The sequence below is a fragment of the Corvus moneduloides genome, chromosome 13, assembly GCF_009650955.1.
Source record: "Corvus moneduloides isolate bCorMon1 chromosome 13, bCorMon1.pri, whole genome shotgun sequence".
Taxonomy (NCBI): Eukaryota; Metazoa; Chordata; class Aves; order Passeriformes; family Corvidae; genus Corvus; species Corvus moneduloides.
The window spans coordinates 12662259-12681207 of record NC_045488.1 but is presented as its reverse complement, the minus strand read 5'-3'; the positions used below and the strand labels follow the sequence as shown (position 1 = coordinate 12681207).

At 57.2% G+C, this 18949-nt stretch overlaps 1 protein-coding gene across 2 annotated transcripts in view; it reads right to left on the bottom strand.

Annotated features, from left to right (window-relative positions):
• Positions 1 to 1033: 1033 nt before the first annotated feature.
• The window catches only part of FRMD5 (FERM domain containing 5), a 69100-nt gene continuing 51184 nt past the window's right edge, over positions 1034 to 18949 (bottom strand). Inside the window, exons 2-15 of one of the 2 annotated variants that reach the window (XM_032122670.1) lie at positions 16888 to 16992; positions 15696 to 15738; positions 15108 to 15186; positions 12818 to 12915; positions 12203 to 12326; positions 11456 to 11543; positions 8965 to 9053; positions 8362 to 8425; positions 7639 to 7730; positions 6521 to 6595; positions 5731 to 5799; positions 5500 to 5606; positions 2462 to 2802; positions 1034 to 2282 (exon numbers count right to left, since the gene is read on the bottom strand). In XM_032122670.1, the coding sequence (XP_031978561.1) occupies positions 2235 to 2282; positions 2462 to 2802; positions 5500 to 5606; positions 5731 to 5799; positions 6521 to 6595; positions 7639 to 7730; positions 8362 to 8425; positions 8965 to 9053; positions 11456 to 11543; positions 12203 to 12326; positions 12818 to 12915; positions 15108 to 15186; positions 15696 to 15738; positions 16888 to 16992 (1422 nt within the window). In that variant the 3' untranslated portion in view covers positions 1034 to 2234. Of the gene's footprint in view, positions 2803 to 5499; positions 5607 to 5730; positions 5800 to 6520; positions 6596 to 7638; positions 7731 to 8361; positions 8426 to 8964; positions 9054 to 11455; positions 11544 to 12202; positions 12327 to 12817; positions 12916 to 15107; positions 15187 to 15695; positions 15739 to 16887; positions 16993 to 18949 lie in introns of both variants that reach the window. The other variant, XM_032122668.1, reaches the window with a different exon arrangement.

Sequence of the window (18949 nt, the reverse complement as noted above, 5' to 3'; positions counted from 1 at the left end):
ATTTTATGCTAACTAAGGTATTGGATATGTAGAAAAAGGTACATTTTGAAGGAAAAAAAGATGTAACTTACAGTATTTGGCACATGAAAGGTTAATCTCTAGGTTTTCTTTATGAAAACTAAGAAATTCACATTTTCAGGTATTTTACTGTCTACTGCTGAAAGATGCAGTATGCTAGGACGAGATTCATGGGTTTCTGATCTCAGAACCTATGCAAACAACATTTTGATAGAAAGACGGGTAAAACTAACAGGGCCTGAAACACACGACAGGATCTGGGACAGATGGGAAAAACGTACAACGGAAAATCACCAATTCTCGTGGTTTTGCAGTAGAACGCTGGGTGACAACGGCAGAGGTGACCTGGGGCTGGCACAGAGCATTATCCAAGGAAAGCCAAGGTGGAAGGTCCCAGGTGGGGGTTTGGAGGATGTGTCCGAAAAGGATGGAGCATGGGATGGAGCTGTGCTGTCACACGTCACACAGAACATTGCAGTGAGGAGAGGAGGAGGAGGAGGAGGAGGAGGAGGAGGAGGAGGAAGGACGACACTGCAGCGTTAACCCGGGGGTAAAAAATGTCAGCGTCAGGACGAGCACAACTGCATAGAAACATCAGCGCTATGGGCTGAGGTAGGAACACTACACTAAGAATTAATTTTGCTATGTTGCATAAAACAGGATTATCATGTAAAAAAAATCACTCCTCCGCCTCCTGGAGCCTTCCCAGAGGGCTCCTGCCTTGCTCTGGAGCCAGGGCTGGACCCCACCCCCTCCTCGGGCCTCATGCTGTGAGCGGGTGGCCGCGGCTGTGAGCTGGGCAGGGGGGCTGTACCCCCAGTGGGACCTCTCCCCTTATTGCAGTGACAAGGAGCCCGTCTGGCCCAGTGTCACCGTCCAGCCCAGCGGTGGGTGGTGGATGCTCAAAGACAACACGGACATCAGGCTTTGTAAAACTGCAGTTATGGCCCCAGCTTACGGCAAAATCTCTCCCTGAGATGAAATTAAACTTGCTCAGCTGTTTTTACCTTGTTTGTTTTTTTTTTTTTTGCTGATATGTCCAACTTCTCACCCAAACCTAACCAGAACTGGCTGTTATTGCTCCCTGTGGATGGGCTGCTGCTCCTGGTGACCAACAGTCCCGGGGGTCGTCACCAGCGCGATGGGTCGGGTTTATTGACTTGCACTTAACAACAGTTGGGGCTAAAGATGTCCATTGACTTCTTCAGTGTCACCTGCGCTTCAGAACTTGTGTCCTCTTGGGAAGAGTCCCAAAACCAGAGCTCCTTCTCTGTCCCAAGCCCAGCAGGGCTCAGATGGCGTTGGGCTCCCGGCGTTTACTCTTAAACCATTGCTCACTGGGAACCTCTCAGTACCGGCACCCACGGTCACCCCATCCGTAAAGTAAAAAAAGACTGGATTAGATTTGATAACAAAATAGCATTTCCTTGTTAAAATAGACCTTGAAATGTCTCTTTTTTTTTTTGTTCTTTTTGCTTGGTTTTTTTTTACAAAACGGGTACAACTGGCAGAGGGTAAAGGTCATCCCAATAAATCTGACACAGTCACTACAGCTCCATGCCAGGTTTGGCCACACGTGCCCAGCCTCCCCTGGCTTCCATGCTCCCCTGCCCTCGGGAGCACCGATGCTTCAAGGCTTAAAAAAGTGGCAAAGGGCCGAGTCCGCAGCAGGGCGAGGGCTCCGGATCGCTGCGCTGTGGGGAGGGGGGGGCACCGGGGCGTCCCCGAGAGCATTGCGGCTGTGTCACCTCGTAGGAGGCTCCGGTGAGCAGGGAGGGCTCTGCCAAGCGGTTCGTGGAGGGCGGTGGTGGCGGGCACAGTGTGGATTTAATACCGTAACAGTACACGAGTGTTAAATTAAACCTCAGTAGCACCATTGCTAAAGCTCCTGCGGAATGGCCCCACCAGCCCCAGCTGCTGCACGGGCGCGGGGGTGGCAGAGCAATGAATTCCCCTCTGCTTGGTGCTTCCCAAGTCGTGCGCATGAGATCGGGATGGGAGGTGTTGTGCGGGCTCCGGGGGTGGGAGCAGTGCGGCTGGGCACGGGGAGGAGAGGGCTCCGGGGGCTGCGCCCACCCTTCTCTTCCTCCCGGAAAGCCACCTCCTCGGCCGGCCGGGCTCTGGGTCGGGAGGGGAGGGTTAGTGAGTGCCCCGGCGGGTCCCGCGCGGGGACGGCGGCAGGTCCAGGCCCCCGTGGTGGCTCCTGCCTTCAGGTGTCAATGAGCAGGTTTACCACGGCGCGGAGCTTGCAGGCAAACCATCGCCTGAGGGGACAAAAGTATTGGTAATGGAACTGCTCGAACTCTGGGGTCTGGCGGATATCACGGAAAAAGGCAGTGTCAAGGTCGGACTCGGTAAGGACGATCAGGAGGAGGAGCAAAACAAAGAGGAGTCCAACTGTCACAAGGAGCAAACGGAGGACACTTAAAACAAACTTATTCACCTGTTGGGCCTGTGCTGGCCCCAGGCCACCGGCGCCCGGGCACAGTGCCCGCAGCTCGCCCTCCACTTCCGCCGCCGGTGTGCCTGGCTCTGACTCCTTCTCCTCCTCGATGCTGCACGGGGCCCCGTTGGCCTGGCGCGACAGCAGCATCAGCTCCAGGCTGTGCTCGGCCACAGGCGTGGGCAGCACGCTGTCTGCGGGGCTGTAGCTCTCATCGGCGATCACGGCCACCCGCTCGCTGCTCTCGGCGCGGCCGCTCCGGCCGGGGCCGGCGAAGGCGTCGCCGTGGGAGGCCGAGCGTACCGGGGTCGAGTGGGCGCTGTCACGGAGGGACTCCAGGCCTGGGGAGACAGGGGAGGGGAAAGGGGGATGCTCAGCGGGGTGCAGGGGGTCCCTCTCCACAGCCGGAGCCTCCCGCACTGCCCGACCCCGGTGTCCCCCGTGGGGAGAGGGTGAGGTTGCCCTGGGTTGCTGGTTGTTGTTGTTGGTCCTTCGGGACCTGCAGCCCCTTCAACGCAATTCGTGACTGTGGCAGTGGCACTTCGACACCTGCCTGACTTGTCACCGTCATCGCCAGCCGCTGGCTTCCAGCCAGGACCACAGCAGGGTCCGAGCTCATCTGCAGTCAATCACACGCACCCGTGGGCTGTCGCTGCCCTGAGGTGACGGTGACAGTCACCCTGGCAGCTGCTCACAGTGCTTGGGGCCCCTCTGCCGCTGGCAATGCCAGCCGTAGCACTGCGGCACCACAGGCAGCTGCCCAGGACACGGCGACACAGGCAGGAATGAGCTGGGGACCTGTGCCAGCTCCCAGCCCCGTTACCAGGCTGAGCTTTAGTCCTTTGTGCTGAGGAACGCCTACCCCTACCACCACCTCCTCCAAACCCCCAAATTCCAAGAAACCACACACATATGGGACTTGTTTCAGGTAGTTTTGGCAGTCGGGGAGGGGCTAGGAACTCTGCCATTGCAGTGGCCCCAGGTCCAGGGAGGGCGTCTGAAGGTCATGGTTGGGACCAGCTGGTCCCCAGGGCCACCCTGCAGGCGGTTGGAGAGGGACGGGGCTGGACCTGTGGGCGCGGGAAGAGCACAGTGCACCAAAGCACCTTGACATGTTGTCACCTCATGTCCTGGCCCTGTGCTGCCAAAGGGTGAAGGGCAGCACTCAGAGCTCATCCGGCTGCATTCCCGGGGATTTGCAGCCTCTCGTTTGTGAACACTGCCTGGATGCCTCCAGCTCAGCCTGGTGTAGCACGAGTGCCACAGCAGTGCCAGGGCTCCGGGGTGGTGAGGAGGGAACACACTCTCACCCTGCCAGCTCTGTGCTCTCCCCTCTCATGGGAACATTCCCTGCGGCACCCACTGCGTCCCCGACATGGGGGACACCCACTGAGGGGGTTCCCCTGCTCATCACCACAATGAGAGCAGTGCTAGCTCCCCAAACCCAAACCCTTCTGCCATCTGCTTCCACAGGGCTGGCATCAGAAGCTAGAAAATCCTGAGAAATCTGAGTCCAGCCCCAGAACCAGAGCTGCTTTGTGGTAGTAACAACCTGGAGTCCAGCTGGCATGGGAGACCCCAGCCCACTCCCTGCCACACATATCCTGCATTCCACCTGCTCCCGGGGCTGTGGTCACCAGCTGACTACGGGGACCACAGTCCATGGGGATCCCCATGGACACTTCAGAAGAGCCCAGACCCCGCGGCGCAGTGTTACCTGGCTCAGGTGGGTCCCCACGGCCGTACGGAGCATCGTGGCCAAGGCTGGGGACAGCCGGGATCAGTGGCAGAATCCCCAGGGCCCGGGACAGCAGCCGTGGCCCCAGGGCCAGCACCCGGACCCTCACCTCCCGGCAGCAGTGGTTGATGAGCCACAGGTGGACGCTGACCCTGGTTTTAATCTTTACGAGGCACTTCACCATGGTAGCCCGTGGCACAGGGACACAAGGAGTCCGGGGACAGCTCTGCAAGTGGCGCTGCTGCTGGCCCTGGGGTCAGCACTATTTTGGGCACCCGCATTCCCATGAGACTGAGCTGAAGTGAGCGTGAGGAAAAGCAAAGGGGTGGTACCAGCTCGGGGTGATTTATGGTGGGAGGTGATTTAATGCTCTGGCTGCTTCACAATGGCATGTGGGGGAGAGACTGTCACATGTAACTGGGTGGCAGAGGTGACCCTGCTTCCATCCCCAAAACTGGCACAGACACCAACCCTGGGATCCCTTGGTGGAATTAAATCCTGGCCCTTGGGGCAGGCAGTCGCCGTTCCTGCCTGAATTCCGGGACCAGGATCGGAGTGGCTGTACTGGGGCAGGGTTGGCCCCGCAGCCCATCCAGGAGCAGGGAACAGCCATGTCACTGGGAGTTGGACACTGCTGTCACCAGCAGGTAAAAGAGCCACCACCAGCAGCACAGCCACAGCCCCCAGCATGTCCCCAGCCCTGTGGGGCAGCTCCACAGCTGCTCCCAGTGTTTTGCCTTTTGCCAGACCTTCTTCCCACAGCATCCTACTCTGACACAGCCCCAGGATGGGGAGAAGCAGCCGCCCCGCTCCAGCCTGGTGAAACACCAGCCTTTCTGAGGACAAGCCACTGGGGCTGCAGCCTCAGCTCACATGCGTGCACCTGCGTGTGTGTCCACGTGTGTACGTGTGTGTGTCTGTGTGCTCATGGGTACATGTGTTTGTACGTGTGTGCATGTGTGTGTATGTGTGTCTCTGTGTCCCTGTGTCTGTGTGCACGTCTGTGTGCCCCTGTGTGTGTGTCTGTGTACACGTGTTTGTGCCCATGTCTCTGTGTGTGTCTGTGTACCTATGTCTGTGCATACACGTCTGTGTGCGTGTGTCTGTCTGTGTGCACACGTCTGTGTCTCCCTCTGCGTGTCTGTGTACGTGTTTGTGTGTACGTGTCTGTGTCTATCTGTGTACCTGTGTCTGCGTGCACGTCTGTGTGTGTCTGTGTGCCCCTGTCTGTGGGTGCACAGGTGTGTGTGTCCCCACTCCCGCGCCCCAGCGTGTCCGGCAGCGCTGCCTCGTGTCCTACCTTCCATGATGGAGATGTGGACGGCTCTCCGCCGGGTGCGGGGCACGCTGCTCAGCCGGGGGCCGTGTGTGATGGAGGGGCAGCTCCGGCTCGGCACCAGCCCGGCCCTGGGGACAGGAGTGGGGTCAGGATCAGAGCCAGGATGGAGCCAGCGCCCCGGGCACATGGCAGCGCTCTGGCTATGCTCACCTCCCGGGCACCCACCCCTGGCAGCTGCTGCTGGGCTCTTACCGGTGAATCTCGGGGGGCTCCCTCTTGATCTTGGCGCTGGACTCCATCACCTCCTTGGCGACGCGGCCGCTGCAGGTGGGTCAAGACCAGCAGAGATGAGGACAAGAGTACAGCCCTGGCAGCCACGTGGTCACACTGTGCACAGCCTGGCCCCTCCCCACACAGCTCTCCAGGGAGGGGAGCTCTGCCCGCAGCTCCAGGGGAAAGCAGAAATATTTGTTGGGAATGGGGGCAATGGAGAAGCTCGGAAAGGCTGGGCTGACACCTCTGCCACCATATTTTGCTGCTTCTTCTGGCATGGGATGCTGGACACTAGGGGGTCACCTCCCCTCAGCCGAGATGGACACAACACAGGCATCCAGAGCCTCCCATGCCAGCGAGGAGGGTGCCAGCACTGTGCACCTCAATGCTGGGACACACTGGCATGTCTCATCCCACAGATATGAGGTCCCAGGTCCAGGCTCTCGCTCCGGCAACTCAGTGCAGGAATTTGTGGGTAGTGGTGATTTGTTTCACACCTTGTTGTTCTCAACCCCCAAATCCCCCATCCTCTCCCATCCTCCACTCCTGTCCCTCCAAAACTTCTCCTGTGAGGCTGGGGAGGGGGGTGGCACCTGTGACACAGAGACAGCAGCAGAGGTGGCCTGGTGGGGGTCAGTGCTGCAATGGGGGATCTCTGGAAAACCCTGAGATGTCCCCGGGCTGCCACAGCCCCAAACAGCTCCCCAAAGTGCCTCCAGAGGAGCATCCAATAATACATCCAGCAGCTGCTCCTGCTGTCAGTACTCACCTGTACCGGAACCGGCTGCCCTTGAAGAACAGGTTGCTGCTGGACACTGTCCGCACCTGGCTCGACTTCTCCAACCTGTAACAGCACCAGGAGTGGTGTGAGAGTCCCACACTGCTGGCCAAGCACTGGGAGCCAACGGCAGCGAGGCCAGGTGACAGGAGCAGAGCCCTGGAGATGTGGAATGTCACCAGGAATGAAACCACTGCTGGCAGTGGTGGGTGGCACTGGCCGGTGGGACACGAGCACCTGAAGCCGTCTCTGTCAGCAGAGCTCATCCCTGCTGGCAGCGGGGGCATGTCCAGGAGGGACCCATTGCCAAGGAGTCTGGAGGGAGCTTGGGGCCACAGCTCCCGCTGGGACCCCAGGGCCAGCAGTGACACCCATGTGCAGGGACTGACGCTCTCCAGGGGGCTGAAAGCCCACCATGGCCTGGGAATTGCAGGGTGACAGACTTGGCCCCTCCTGGGCAGGTGGGCACTCGCCAGGATGGGTGAAGCCACCCAGAGGGACCATCCCATCTCCTCCCCATCCTACAGGAGCTGACCCCTCACCCCGGGATTGCCCAGCAGCACCTCAGCCCAGCCCACGGTCCACCCACCGAGTGCACAGCCCAGTGGTGATTCACTGCCACAATTAATCACAGTGAGATTTGTAAAGCAATATTGCAATTTCATTTCATGTTCATGTAATGAGGAGTGAAACCTGCTGATTGCAGCCGCTGATTGCAGAATTCCCAGTGGGAATGCATCGCATGCTCTGTCTCGCAGCTTGCTGATTAAAATAAAACTCATTACAAAGCACAAAGTGGGCTGGGTTAAGTATGGCATGAACAGGATGGTGCTGCTTGGCATTCCAGGCTTCATCCCAAATAATTTGTTATAATTTCCTGACGGAAGTTTGCTGAGGAGAGATGAGCACAGAGGGGCTGGAAAACGAGGGACCCCACAGGGCAGAGACCCCTATCCAGGGGCACCGGTGCTTTTGGTGGCTGGTGGCTCTGCCAGAGCCACTGGAACAAAGTGCCACATGGCCAGTGACTGACCCCAGAGCCTGGATGGAGCCCACAGGTGGGCACCAATTCATGGCGGCTGCAGGGCACCCCACAAACCAGCACTTACTTGTAGAAAGCCTGGTTCTCGATCCCACACTTCCAGAGGTGTTTGCAAGCTTCTGGTGTCGGGGCAAAATAGGTGAGAACAATTTTCTTCTCCTAAAGGAGAAAGACAGGGAATCGAGGGGGGAGAACAGGGAGTGGTGCTCATCCCACGGATGAAGAATGGAGTAGACAGAGCTGGAAAGTGGCACCGGAATGGACAATCCTGCTCCGGAGCCATTTGGGATGCAGGGATCAGCCTGGTGCAGCACCTGGCATGAGGGATGGGCAGATGTGTTCTAGTGCCCACACCTCCCCCTCTGCTCCCAGCCTTTGGGAACAGCCAGAAACACAGTTTTTAAAAAAAATTCCTGCTGATGGCTCCTGTGGGAGCCAACTCCAGCCAGAGGTGTTCTGGCTGACTTTGAGGGATGATGGCAATGAATAAGCAGCTTGGGAATGACCCCGAGGGAAGGCATGGCCAGGAGCTGTGGGTGGTCCCGGCAGAGGCCCCAGTGGGGCCTGGCCTGGGGCTAAGGGGGGCTGTGGGGCCCCAATGCCCAGATCTGGGCACCAGCAGGAGCAGGCGGGTGACTCCAGCACTGCCACAGAGCTGCAGCTGCTGTCACCGTCCCCATGTCCCTGCCCTGCAAGGCCAGGGTGATGCTGCTGCCACGTTCCTGGAGAACCCGCTGAAGGAATGACCACACTGTGCCCAGGAAGTCCCACGGGAAGGGGAAGAACTCACCTCCTTCTGACTTACATACAGATAGAAAGTCTTCCCTTCGAATTTCATCTTGGTCACCTCATTCCTGGAGGGACAAGGACAGGCAGGTGGGAGCTGTGCAGAGCCCGCTGCAGCCCGGAGCCCACTCAGCCCAGCCAGCTCCTGGCACCGTGCCAGTCAGAGCCAGTGGTGGGAATGGCAGCAGGGCAGCTTCCAGACCCTGTTTTCCATCCCAGGAGGTGCCACAGGGTGGTGAGAGCAGCCCTGGCTCAGAGACCCGTAGCTGGAATGGGGGACAACCTGGGGTGAAGCTGAGGGTCAGCAGGGCCTTGTCCCATGGACACCAGCCGGTGGCAATGCCAGCTGCCAGGGACACACCGGCCAAAACTGGACATCCTGCAGTGACCCAGGAACAGCTGAGAAAGGCTCACAGTGGCTGGGGGGATTTGGGATGTGGCTGACATGGGGACAATGAAGTTTAATGGGGACAAATGTAGATAATAATGACCCTGGGGCAGCAGAGCTCTGGGTGCACTGAGCACTGTCCAGTGCCCACATACCCGGACACCCCTTGGACACCCTGGGGGTACCCATGGAGCGACGGGAGCCACGGTGGGAACTCACCACTTGATGAAGTGAACTCTCTTGTTTCCCTGCAGAACGACGAAGCCGAAGGGAGTGAAGGCCAGGAACGCCGCGTTCCCGGACACGTCCTGCAAGGCAACAGCGAGGGCTCGTGCAGCTGCTGCCCCTCAGCACAGCTGGGACAGCTCCTGCCCCCTCAGCCCCAGGCCTGGGGCACTGCACCACCCTGTGTGCCAGTGCTGCATGCAGGACATTGCAGTTATCTGTTGTCATCTATACTAAATGTCATATTGACACATACAGAATTTATGTTATTAATATAATATCATGTTTATTTATATAGTATATATTGTAGCTATACTACTCCATGTAACTAGATATAGTTATTATATAGAGATACACTATTTATTTAGTATATATAATTACTATTATATATATAGTTAAATATGGTTATTTTTTATATTATCATAGAATATCCTGAGTCGGAAAGGACCCACAAGGATCACTGACGTTCGAGTCCTAAATATATATATATTATATATAGCAATTAACCCAGAACAAGATAACCCCCAGCTGTACTTCCCTCCCTCGGAGCCCTGCCCAGCTGGTGCCCTGGGTGGCACTGAGCCAGTCCAAACCCACTAATTAGTGTCAGCACTTTAACCCAATCCCAAGGACTCGGCTTGGTGACCGCACTGTGCACAGGGAAAACCAGGGACAGGCTGAATTGTAAAAGCGTACATCAGCTGTGGGTCAGCACTAATGGCTGGATCAATCCTGGGGGTTTTTTGGCCAGCAGATACCCAGAGGGCTTTTAAGGGATGCTTGGAGCAAAAGTCCATCTCAGCTGTCAAGGCTGAAAGGCCAAAGGCAGAGAGTGCTGACCCTCAACCCAACACCTGCACGCTGCAATGGGGGAAGCTGAAACTCATCCCCCCAGGGACGCCACAGCCCCGGCTGGCACAGGAGGGACATTCCTCTGTATCTGTACACAAACCAGCCACAGCTCAGGCCAGAGGCTGCCCAAAGTGCTTTGGCTCTTTCCCAAATCTGGGAAAACCTCCAGGAAAGGAAGCAGAGTCTTGGAAGAAGGATGTAGTCTTCTGGGGGTGCAGAGGCTTGGGAAGGGCCAGGGGTGCTAAATGGGGCACAGAACCCTATGTGGGCTCAAAAAAATGTGTGGATGTGGCACTCAGGGACATGGTTAGTGGTGGCTTTGGCAGTGCTGGGGAATGGTTGGACCCGAGGGCCTTCGAGGGCTTTTCCAACCCAAACCATTCCATGGTTCTCCTTGGCCAGGCCAGAAGTTCTGTCCATCATGTGAAAGAGAAACAGAGGGATCCCTGCTATTCTCACACACACAAACACACACATTCTTACAGGGATTTACATATAAAACAAGTACCAAGGACAGCCCAGGACTCAGGTAAGCCCTGCTTAAGAAAGGAAGATCTTTCTCTGTGTTTGTTTTTTGGGGAGAAAACGACTATGAGAGTACCATGAAAACTTCAGACAGGATTGAGTCAAGGTACACTGAGCTGAGGATGGCTGGTGAGAGGAAACAACCCCTCATCCAAACTTTGCTACAATCCACTGGAGAAGAGAGAACAGAATCAGCTTCATTTAACTTTGGTTTCCAGATCCTTTAAGCATATTAACAGCAGCTCTTGATGAATTAGGCACAATTCTGCTGATAGGCCTACAAGTGTGTATGTTTGTCCTTAGCTGTTATAAGAACATTAATCAGTGTAACTCAAATATGTTCAAAAGGTTCTTGGAGTAAAAGGAAGGCAATTACCTGACTCTAGCAGCAAAGGTCACAAACGGGTGGCTGCTGGCAAGACCACTGGTTTAGAGGAAATTCAGAGCAAAGCAACCTCTTGGCTACTCAGAAATTGCCCATAAATGGAGAACCCCCCCAGTTTACTGCAACTGTGTGTTTATGTGGCACAGTTCAGGGAAAAGCTCCAGGGAACCCCAGCACAGGCACTGCCTGAGAGGAGAATTTTCTGTCTGCTTTGTATCCCACATCCATCTGCATGTGATGGGATTACCAGGGACCAGAGAGCCACACGCAGTGACATCCTCAGTCAATAAAGAGCATTTCCAACAGCAAACTGGATTATGGGCTGGGCAGGGCAGAGGGATGGACTGTCCCAGACAGATTAATGTCTGGTGGCTCCTCAGCCACGTCAGTGACCTTGTTCTTGCCTCCAAAGCCCTGCTTCTGCCGGAGAGGATCGACCACCCTGTCACTGCACTGAAAACACTTTCCTACGGCTTCCCTGATACCCCTGGAAGGGTTTCAGAGTACTCACCCTCCCCACTCCCCTCCATGCACTCACACTGGCCAGGGATGGGCCAAGGCTGGACAAGGCTAATGGCCTCAGCATATCCCCCTGACCACAGCCCCAGGGCCACTGGCAGGTGACAAATGCACTTGGGACAGTCCCTGGTGGATCATTGCTGGCTGCAGAGAGGAATCCAACCTCAGCAACAGCCTAAGGAATTGGTTTAGCAACTGTTTTACCTTGCACGGGTGTGGGTCAACCCCGTAGGTCTCCAGAGTCTGGGCTTTCCTGAGAAAATTCAGCTCTGAAGTAGCTGGTGTCTGCCCACTGCAGGAGGGAAAAACCGGGGAAAAAAGAATATCCCATGGAAGACAGGAAGGTGAAAGGCAGCTACAGTGATTCTATTAATGATGAAGCATCAGCCACAGCACGTTCCCATTAGATTTTTATGGGATCAGCAGGAGCCCAGCACTGAAGCCTAGCCCATCCTCTCCTGCCAGCTACATCCACAGGAGCCCCACTGAACTGGCAGCACTAGGAAGGGTCAAAAGGCATCTGCCAAATTTAGGGATGAATTCCCTACTTGCAGCACATGCATTTCATCGGGGGGAAAGGGGAGTTTGGCGTCATTAGGCAGCAGCCCCCAGCACTGAAGGACAGAGCTCTGATGGGTTTTTGGGAAGTTAAACCCACTTCCCTCCCTGGGCACCCTTAGTCCCTTCAGGACACAGCTCCAGAGACACTGGGATAATGGGGATTGCTGATGTTCTCTACACCTCATGTCCCTGGAGAAGGGTGAAGGCAGGAGGGGGTTTATGAGGGTGTTGGTCCCCATCCAAAGATCTTCTGGGCTGTGCCGGCTGAGGCGGCAGAAGGGTCCCAGCTGGACCTGACACGAGGGGTGAGGACTCAGCCCATGGTCTGAGTGAAAATCCCAAAGAGGGACAAAAGTGCTCTGGCATTACCAACCCCCGCAGCTCCCGTACCTCAGCTCCGACTTGTGGATCTCCGCAATTTTCCTCTCCAGCTTCTCTGAGTGTTTGGGGAAGAACTGGAACTTGGAGCTGTAGCCTTCTGGGTGCTTCCCTGGGTCGTAGTCCCCAATCTCAGCTGGGGGAGACAGATCCAGTTGGGAAGAGCAGCACAACCAGAGCACAGCATGCATCCCCATCCCGGCAGCACCTAGACAGGGCTCAGCACACCCTGGGAATCTGCTCTGACCCCACTGTGCTTCCCACTGGGAGGGATCATTTATCAGGCATTAACTGCATCCAATTAACTTTGCTGCTTGTGTGGCAATCACCTGGCAGCAGATGGTCACTGTCCCAAATTTATTAATTCCTCAAGCTGCAGGAGCAGGCAGGAGAACGGGCAGGAGGGCAGGGACTGGATGAGCCCAGGAGCTGCTCTTGGGGACACCGTGCCCCCAGCACTGGTGTGGCCTCGCAGGTGAGAGTGCAGCACCCATCCTCACTCTCCCCCAGCCCAGCCCAGCACTGGTGGGTGCCTTCGGTGTTGCAGGTGCAGTGACCTGCTGTAAGTGCAACAACAGAAGCAGTGCTCAGCAGGAAAAGCACATTTCTCCTGTCACAAAGCATTACCCTGCAGGATGTAGGCAGCCAGCAATGCGGCGTCCGACGTCTTGCACAGGAGCCGCCCGTGGTACAGATCCCTTTTGATCTGCAGGAAGACCAAGTACCTGGGGACAGGAGGAGAGTCCGTTTATTAAGTGCAATTTAAATGACCCAAACAGCAATTTAGACATGGAATATCTGCCACCAGACACTTGCTCTGGCATCTCTCTCCCAGCAGCCCATTTACCAAACATGACACTTGCTGGGCTGATCCTGGCAAGGACTGGGGCTCAGATCCACACATCCAGCCCCTTTCCAGCCCATGGTGTTCCAGGTACACTGTGCCTGCTCTGGGGCCAGCACATGACCCAAGGGCTGGCGGAGATTTCCATCAACCTGGATATCCATTGTGTTTCTTCACACAACTGCAAACCCCAGCCCAGCCGAGGTGCCCGATGCTCTGAAGGGGGTCTCATGATCTGGAGCCCACCAGTGCCTGCTGCATTTTCCCTGGATGTTCAGCTTCCCCATAAAGTGATTTTCTCCTTCCCAAACTTTCTGTGTCCTTCCAGGTCTTGGCGTATGCACCCACTTCCCTCCTCCGTGCTCGCCATGACCACCCCTGCATCACCCAGGGCGAGCTGCGTCCTGTGCTCCCCATACCTGTCTCTGTGCCCAGTGAAAAGACAAACTATGTTGGAAAAATGACATATTCCAATAAACTTAAACCTAAGTAACATTTTGGGCTGAGTCATGTGACATTTGGGAAAACCTTTAGCTGGTAAAACATAAGTCACAGAGTGAAGGAGCAAAATGGAGTGCTCAGAAATTAATTTAAATACCAGACTCGCACTCTGCAGTCCTCGGTCATGCCTCATTGCTCAAATCTGAGTTTATGATGAGGTAAACCATTAATTTTCACAGATAAAATACATTAAAGAGAAATCCTGGTATCAAAGTGGACTCAGTCCAGGGAAAAGTGAATTTTAAGCCTGGGTTCCAGCTGCAGCTGCAGGCACACCTCAAAGGGCAGCAAGCAGGGGCAGCTCACCTGCGTGGGGACCTCAACCTGGACCTGTGGGGGGTGAAAGAAGGCAGTTAGATAAGGTTTTGGGAGGAAATTCTTCTCTGTATTCCACCCCCTGTCATGGGCAGAGACACACTAGACCTGGTTGCTCCAGTGCCAGGGCCTCACCACCCTCACAGAGGAGAATTTCTTCCCCATATCCCATCTCACCCTGCCCTCTGGCAGTGGGAAGCCATTCCCCCTTGGCCTGTCACTGCAGACTCTTGCCTAAGTCCCTCTCCAGATCTCGTGGAAAGGGCCCCTTTAGGCCCTGGAGGGGGCTCTCAGATGTGTCTGTACAGAAGGTGCCAGCTCAGACCCCCTCAGTGGAGGCTCCAGCCCAGCTGCCCTGGGCAGACCTGACCCGGGGGCCAGGGCTCTTGGAAATCCACAACCACGGCTCATTTTCCAAAGCTGCTGCAATTGCTCTGTGCGGACTCCTCATGTCCTTCCTCCTGGCAGGAAGAGCAGCATGAAGAGCCCCTAAAGATAGAAACTCGGGAGAGGCGCTGTCAGGTTCTGAGCGCAGTTCCTCACCCAGCGCTCCCAGAGCGTCCGTGCTCCTTACGTCAGAGGGACACGGCTGGCTGCTTCCAGGGAATGTCAAGAGACCTGGAGATGCTCAAACCCTTCCCGACAGACCGAGCGCAATAAGGACGCCCTGCACGAGGGACGTGCTTGGGCACTGCACCAATGGCTGATTCTGAAGTGGAGGAGTCTGAGCAGCAGCGGTTGTGTTATGGAGCTGGTGCCATGCTCGGAGTGCTCTGCCCTGGAATGTGGGTTTGGAACCGACTGAACCCAAAGACCAAGCCAGGGGCTTTAATCATAGAACCCAGGAATGGTTCAGGCAGGAAAGGACCTCGTATCCCATCCAGTGCCACCTCCTGCCACAGCAGGGACACCTTCCACTATCCCAGGCTGCTCCAAGCCCCATCCAGCCTGGCCTTGGACACTTCCAGGGATCCAGGGGCAGCCACAGCTCCTCTGGGCAACCCGTGCCAGGGCCTCAGCACCCTCAGCCTGTGCTCCCCAAGTATGGTGGCTCCAGGTGCTGACTCAGCACAGGTGGGGATTCCTGTGCTGTTTCCCCACAGCAGGAACAATCCCCAAAGCATCCTGGCTGGTTGGGAAATCCCAATGGCTGTTGCTCTTTCCTGACTGCAAAACAAGCTTGTCTGTGTACTCCTGCCTCGGCCAAGCCCCTGCTGCCGGGGCCAGCCAGTCCCCCCCCGCAGTGCCCATCCTCACCTGGTGATCTCCTCCTTCAGCGCTGCGGGGTCCGTGGGGTAAAACTTGACACGGAAGCACATGGTGAAGGGAGGCTGGGCTGCGGAGAGCGGGGACGCTGTGTCACCAAAGGCCTGGGCTTGTCCCCGTCATCCCTGAACCACCCCGCTTGAGTCAGGTCCTACTCGGGGTCTCACCTGTCTGCCCTGTGCCCCCCAAACTGCCCTTGGTAAAGAGGGGGCAGACAGGCATGGACACACTCCTCACTGCAGTGGCCATGGCAAGGGCAGATGTCCCTGATAAAGCTGTGGGGAAGTGCCAGTGGCTCTATCTACCCGCCACCCAAACCACTTCCTGCTCCCAAATCTCACCCCCATCATCCTGTCCAGGTCTCCATAGAGGCTGGTGCCCTGTGCCCCCGTGCTGGCTGCAGCTGCCGTGGGGCTGGTGGGGGATAATCCTGCTCTTAACCCACCAGCACAGCTTTTGGGGGAACCTGTTCCTGGGAGAGGGGCTGAGAATTGTCCCCAGAGGGGACAGGCTGGAGGAAATGGGAATACATCTAAGATGGAAGGAGCACAGTCTGCCCAGACCACCTGCAACACTCACCCCGCATCTGCTTCACAACTGACTTGGTAAACTCCAGCCAATGCTGAAAGGAAAAGAAGGTAATTAAAGCCTGACAGCCATGACTTGATAAGGTGGGGAGGATGAGGAAGAGGAGGGTTCTGCTCTGGGTGAGAAAAGCCACCTGTGTGTCAGTGAGTGCCCCTGGAAGGGAGCTGGGGTGAGCAGGAGGCTCAGACCGGTCCCATCCACAGTGAGGGAGCAGCTCCATGCCCAGCTTCTGCTTCAGCATCAGCTGCTCCCTGTTACAGCCGTGGCAGAAGAGCCCTGGGAGCAGGAATTGGTTGTTCTGTGGCTTATATTGATCAGTGGGGAGCACAACACGAGGCTGTTGTCAATAGCTGTGCCCGGCAGCCCGCAGTGATTCTTACTCACAGCCTCAGGGCTCTAATGGCAAGGAGGGACTGAACAGACACTGGGCAGAGCTCGTTCTGCACCAGCCCTGTTTAACCCCAGGGAAGTGGCAGGACTCACTCACACAGCCTTGGCGTGGGAATCCATCCTGCTGGGACCGTGGGTCTGTGCCCCATCCCCTGGCCCTGCTGCAGCTGCGCGGGATCAGCAGGACACGGATCCGTGCGGGAGCTGGGTCAGGCCAGGTCCTGCCTGGCTCTGGCTCCTGCACTCCCGCTCGTCTCACTCCCCATTGCCCGAGGCAACACTCAAGCGTTTGGATCCTTGCACAGAGCTGTCAAATGGCCTAATCTCGGTGTTAAAACGCGAATCTATGCTAGATGGTCCTGCACACCCGGGACCTCGCTCCACAACAGCATCACGTTCTCTCACTCTGCGATGTCCGGGATGCTTCAGCCCTGCGCAGGGTCCCGAGAGCCGGGAGAGCCCCTCTGGTGCACACATCCCGACCAACGCCGGGGACGCAGGGAGCCGGGACACCGGGGCTGCTGCTGCCAGAGCCTGGGTGGATCCCAGACCCCTCCCTGGCGGGGTCCCAGCGTGCTCATTGCCTGTCCCCTGGGCAAAGGAACGACCCCGTCGGAGCACCCAGAGCCCCCTGGCCCAGCAGCAGGGCGGGGCAGAGCTGCAGGGGAAGAGCCCCTCGCCACTGCCTAAATGTGATTTTATTCCAGATCTCTGCCTCATATTCTGTTTTTCAGCTGCAAGGACAAGCCTGACCCCCGCTCCCCCAGCCCGGGCAGGAGGGGCTCTCTCTCACCCTTTGCTTGTCGGGATCCACAAACCGGATGCCGAAGTAATCCTTCTCCAGCAGGTTCAGGTGGTGGCAGAGAAGGTCAAACAGGTACTGGCCCTTGGCATCTCTCTGCAGGACAAAGAGACTCAGTGACAGCACAGGAGGGGGCTGGTGGGGCAGAGCTTGGGGGATGTGTGTGTGAGGGGCCTGGAGCTTGAGAAGTGACACCGAGGCCAGTACAAGCCCCAAACACCTCCCTGCGTGACATTTTCAGCTCAGGAACCATCTCTCATCCCACCTGAGGGGCAGTTGAGTCAGTTACGCCCCATAAGAAGGGATGAAAACCTCCAGGCCTACGTGGGAATGGCCCGATACCTCCCCGGGGAGAAGTTTCACACCTGAGCCAGCTGTGTAAGGGAGGACATCGATAAAAAACCATTATCCCGCCTGCAGGATCTGCTTCTTATCGGCCTCTTTCCTTATCTGTCTCCAAACCCAGCTTGTTGCTAAACAAAGGTCAGTTTATGCGGCCAATCCCCCGGCGGTGGGCGCTCGTCCCCTCTGCCCCTGGGCTGCTCTTATGCAAACTTTCGGCCACCGCAGCCCCAAAAACTCTCCTCTTCCTCCCCTTCGACTGGGGGTTGCAAAGCCCCTGATGCTTTGCAAATGGCCCATCGTTTGAGTCATCAACGCTTAGCATTTCAGTTCTCCCACAGCCAGAATGCCCATGTGATTCGCACCGCCGGCAGCCCCGGATCTTTGAGGAGCTGCTGCGCTTGGCAGGATCGGGTTCCTGCTGCACTTCGCGCATCTCCGCGGATCAAAGGCTGCTCGTGACACCCGCGCTGCCTCCTTCCTTCCCACAAACACCGTGAATACATTGCTTCCTGACAAATACATGGAACACATGCGTTATCTGATCAAATAAGTGCATTATCTGATCAAACAGTCTCTCTGCATACACAGACTGCAGAGGGGGATCCCCACGGGACGGCATTAACCCGTTCCTGGGGCTTGGTGCCGCATGAGAAATGTGTTTGTGTTGTAAATAAAGAGGGTTTCACACCGGCAGCGATGCTGCCGCTGACACGCCGTGCCCTCGGGGCCCGGGCTGGCAGCACCAAGGGCGTGCGATGTGGAGACCCGGCCGCGCCGGGGCTGTGCCGGACCCGGGTGCAAACCCTGCCCGGGGACAGCCCGTCCTGCTCGCCCGGCTCGGCAGCGGCACCGGGAGAGGGAGCAACCGCACAGAGAATTCAGGGAGGGCCCTGGCGCTCTCCTGGAGAAGCCCGAGCTCGTAGCCTGGCGCCTGGCCCGTGCCGAAGTAAATCTCAGAAACTGAGTGTGGAAAAGCCTTCCAAGACCATCGAGTCCAACCATCCCCCAGCACTGCCAAGGACACCACTAATCCATGTCCCCAAGTGCCACTTCCACAAGGCTTTAAATCTCTCCAGGGATGGGGACTCCACCCCCGCCCCGGGCAGCTGTGCCAGGGCTGGACAGCCCTTTCTGCGAAGAAGTTTTCCCAATATCCAACCTGACGCTCCTCTGGCACAGCTTGAGGCCGTTTCCTCTCATCCTGTCCCTTGTTCCCTGGGAGCAGAGCCCGACCCCCTCGGGGGTCCCTCCTCCTGTCAGGAGTTGGAGACAGTGAAAAGGGGTCCCCTGAGCCTCCTTTTCTCCAGACTCTTGCCCAGCTCCGTCGCTCTTCTCTAGACACAGTGCAGCACCTCCACGTCTTTCTTGGAGCAAGCACTGGGGCGTTGGAGCTGCTGCTAAACCTCGGCAGAGCAGCCCCACTCCTGCCCGCAGCTCTTGCAGCTGCTGGCCCGGCCCTGCAGAGGATCCGCAGAGCTCGGCTGAGCACGCTCTTCCCCAGCCTAGCGCCCGGTTTTCCAGGAGCTCTCCTCGGTGCGGAAGCGGAGCCCGAGGCTGCTGTCTGGGCAGAGGGGAGGGCGCCGGCAGCGGGGGAGCTCTGCAGCCGCGGCACCGCCGGAGAGGGGCCAGGGCTGTGCGGGCAGCGCTCCTGACAAGCGCTGGGAGAGCCGGGACCGTCAACAACCAGAGCTCCCCGCAGGCCACAGTA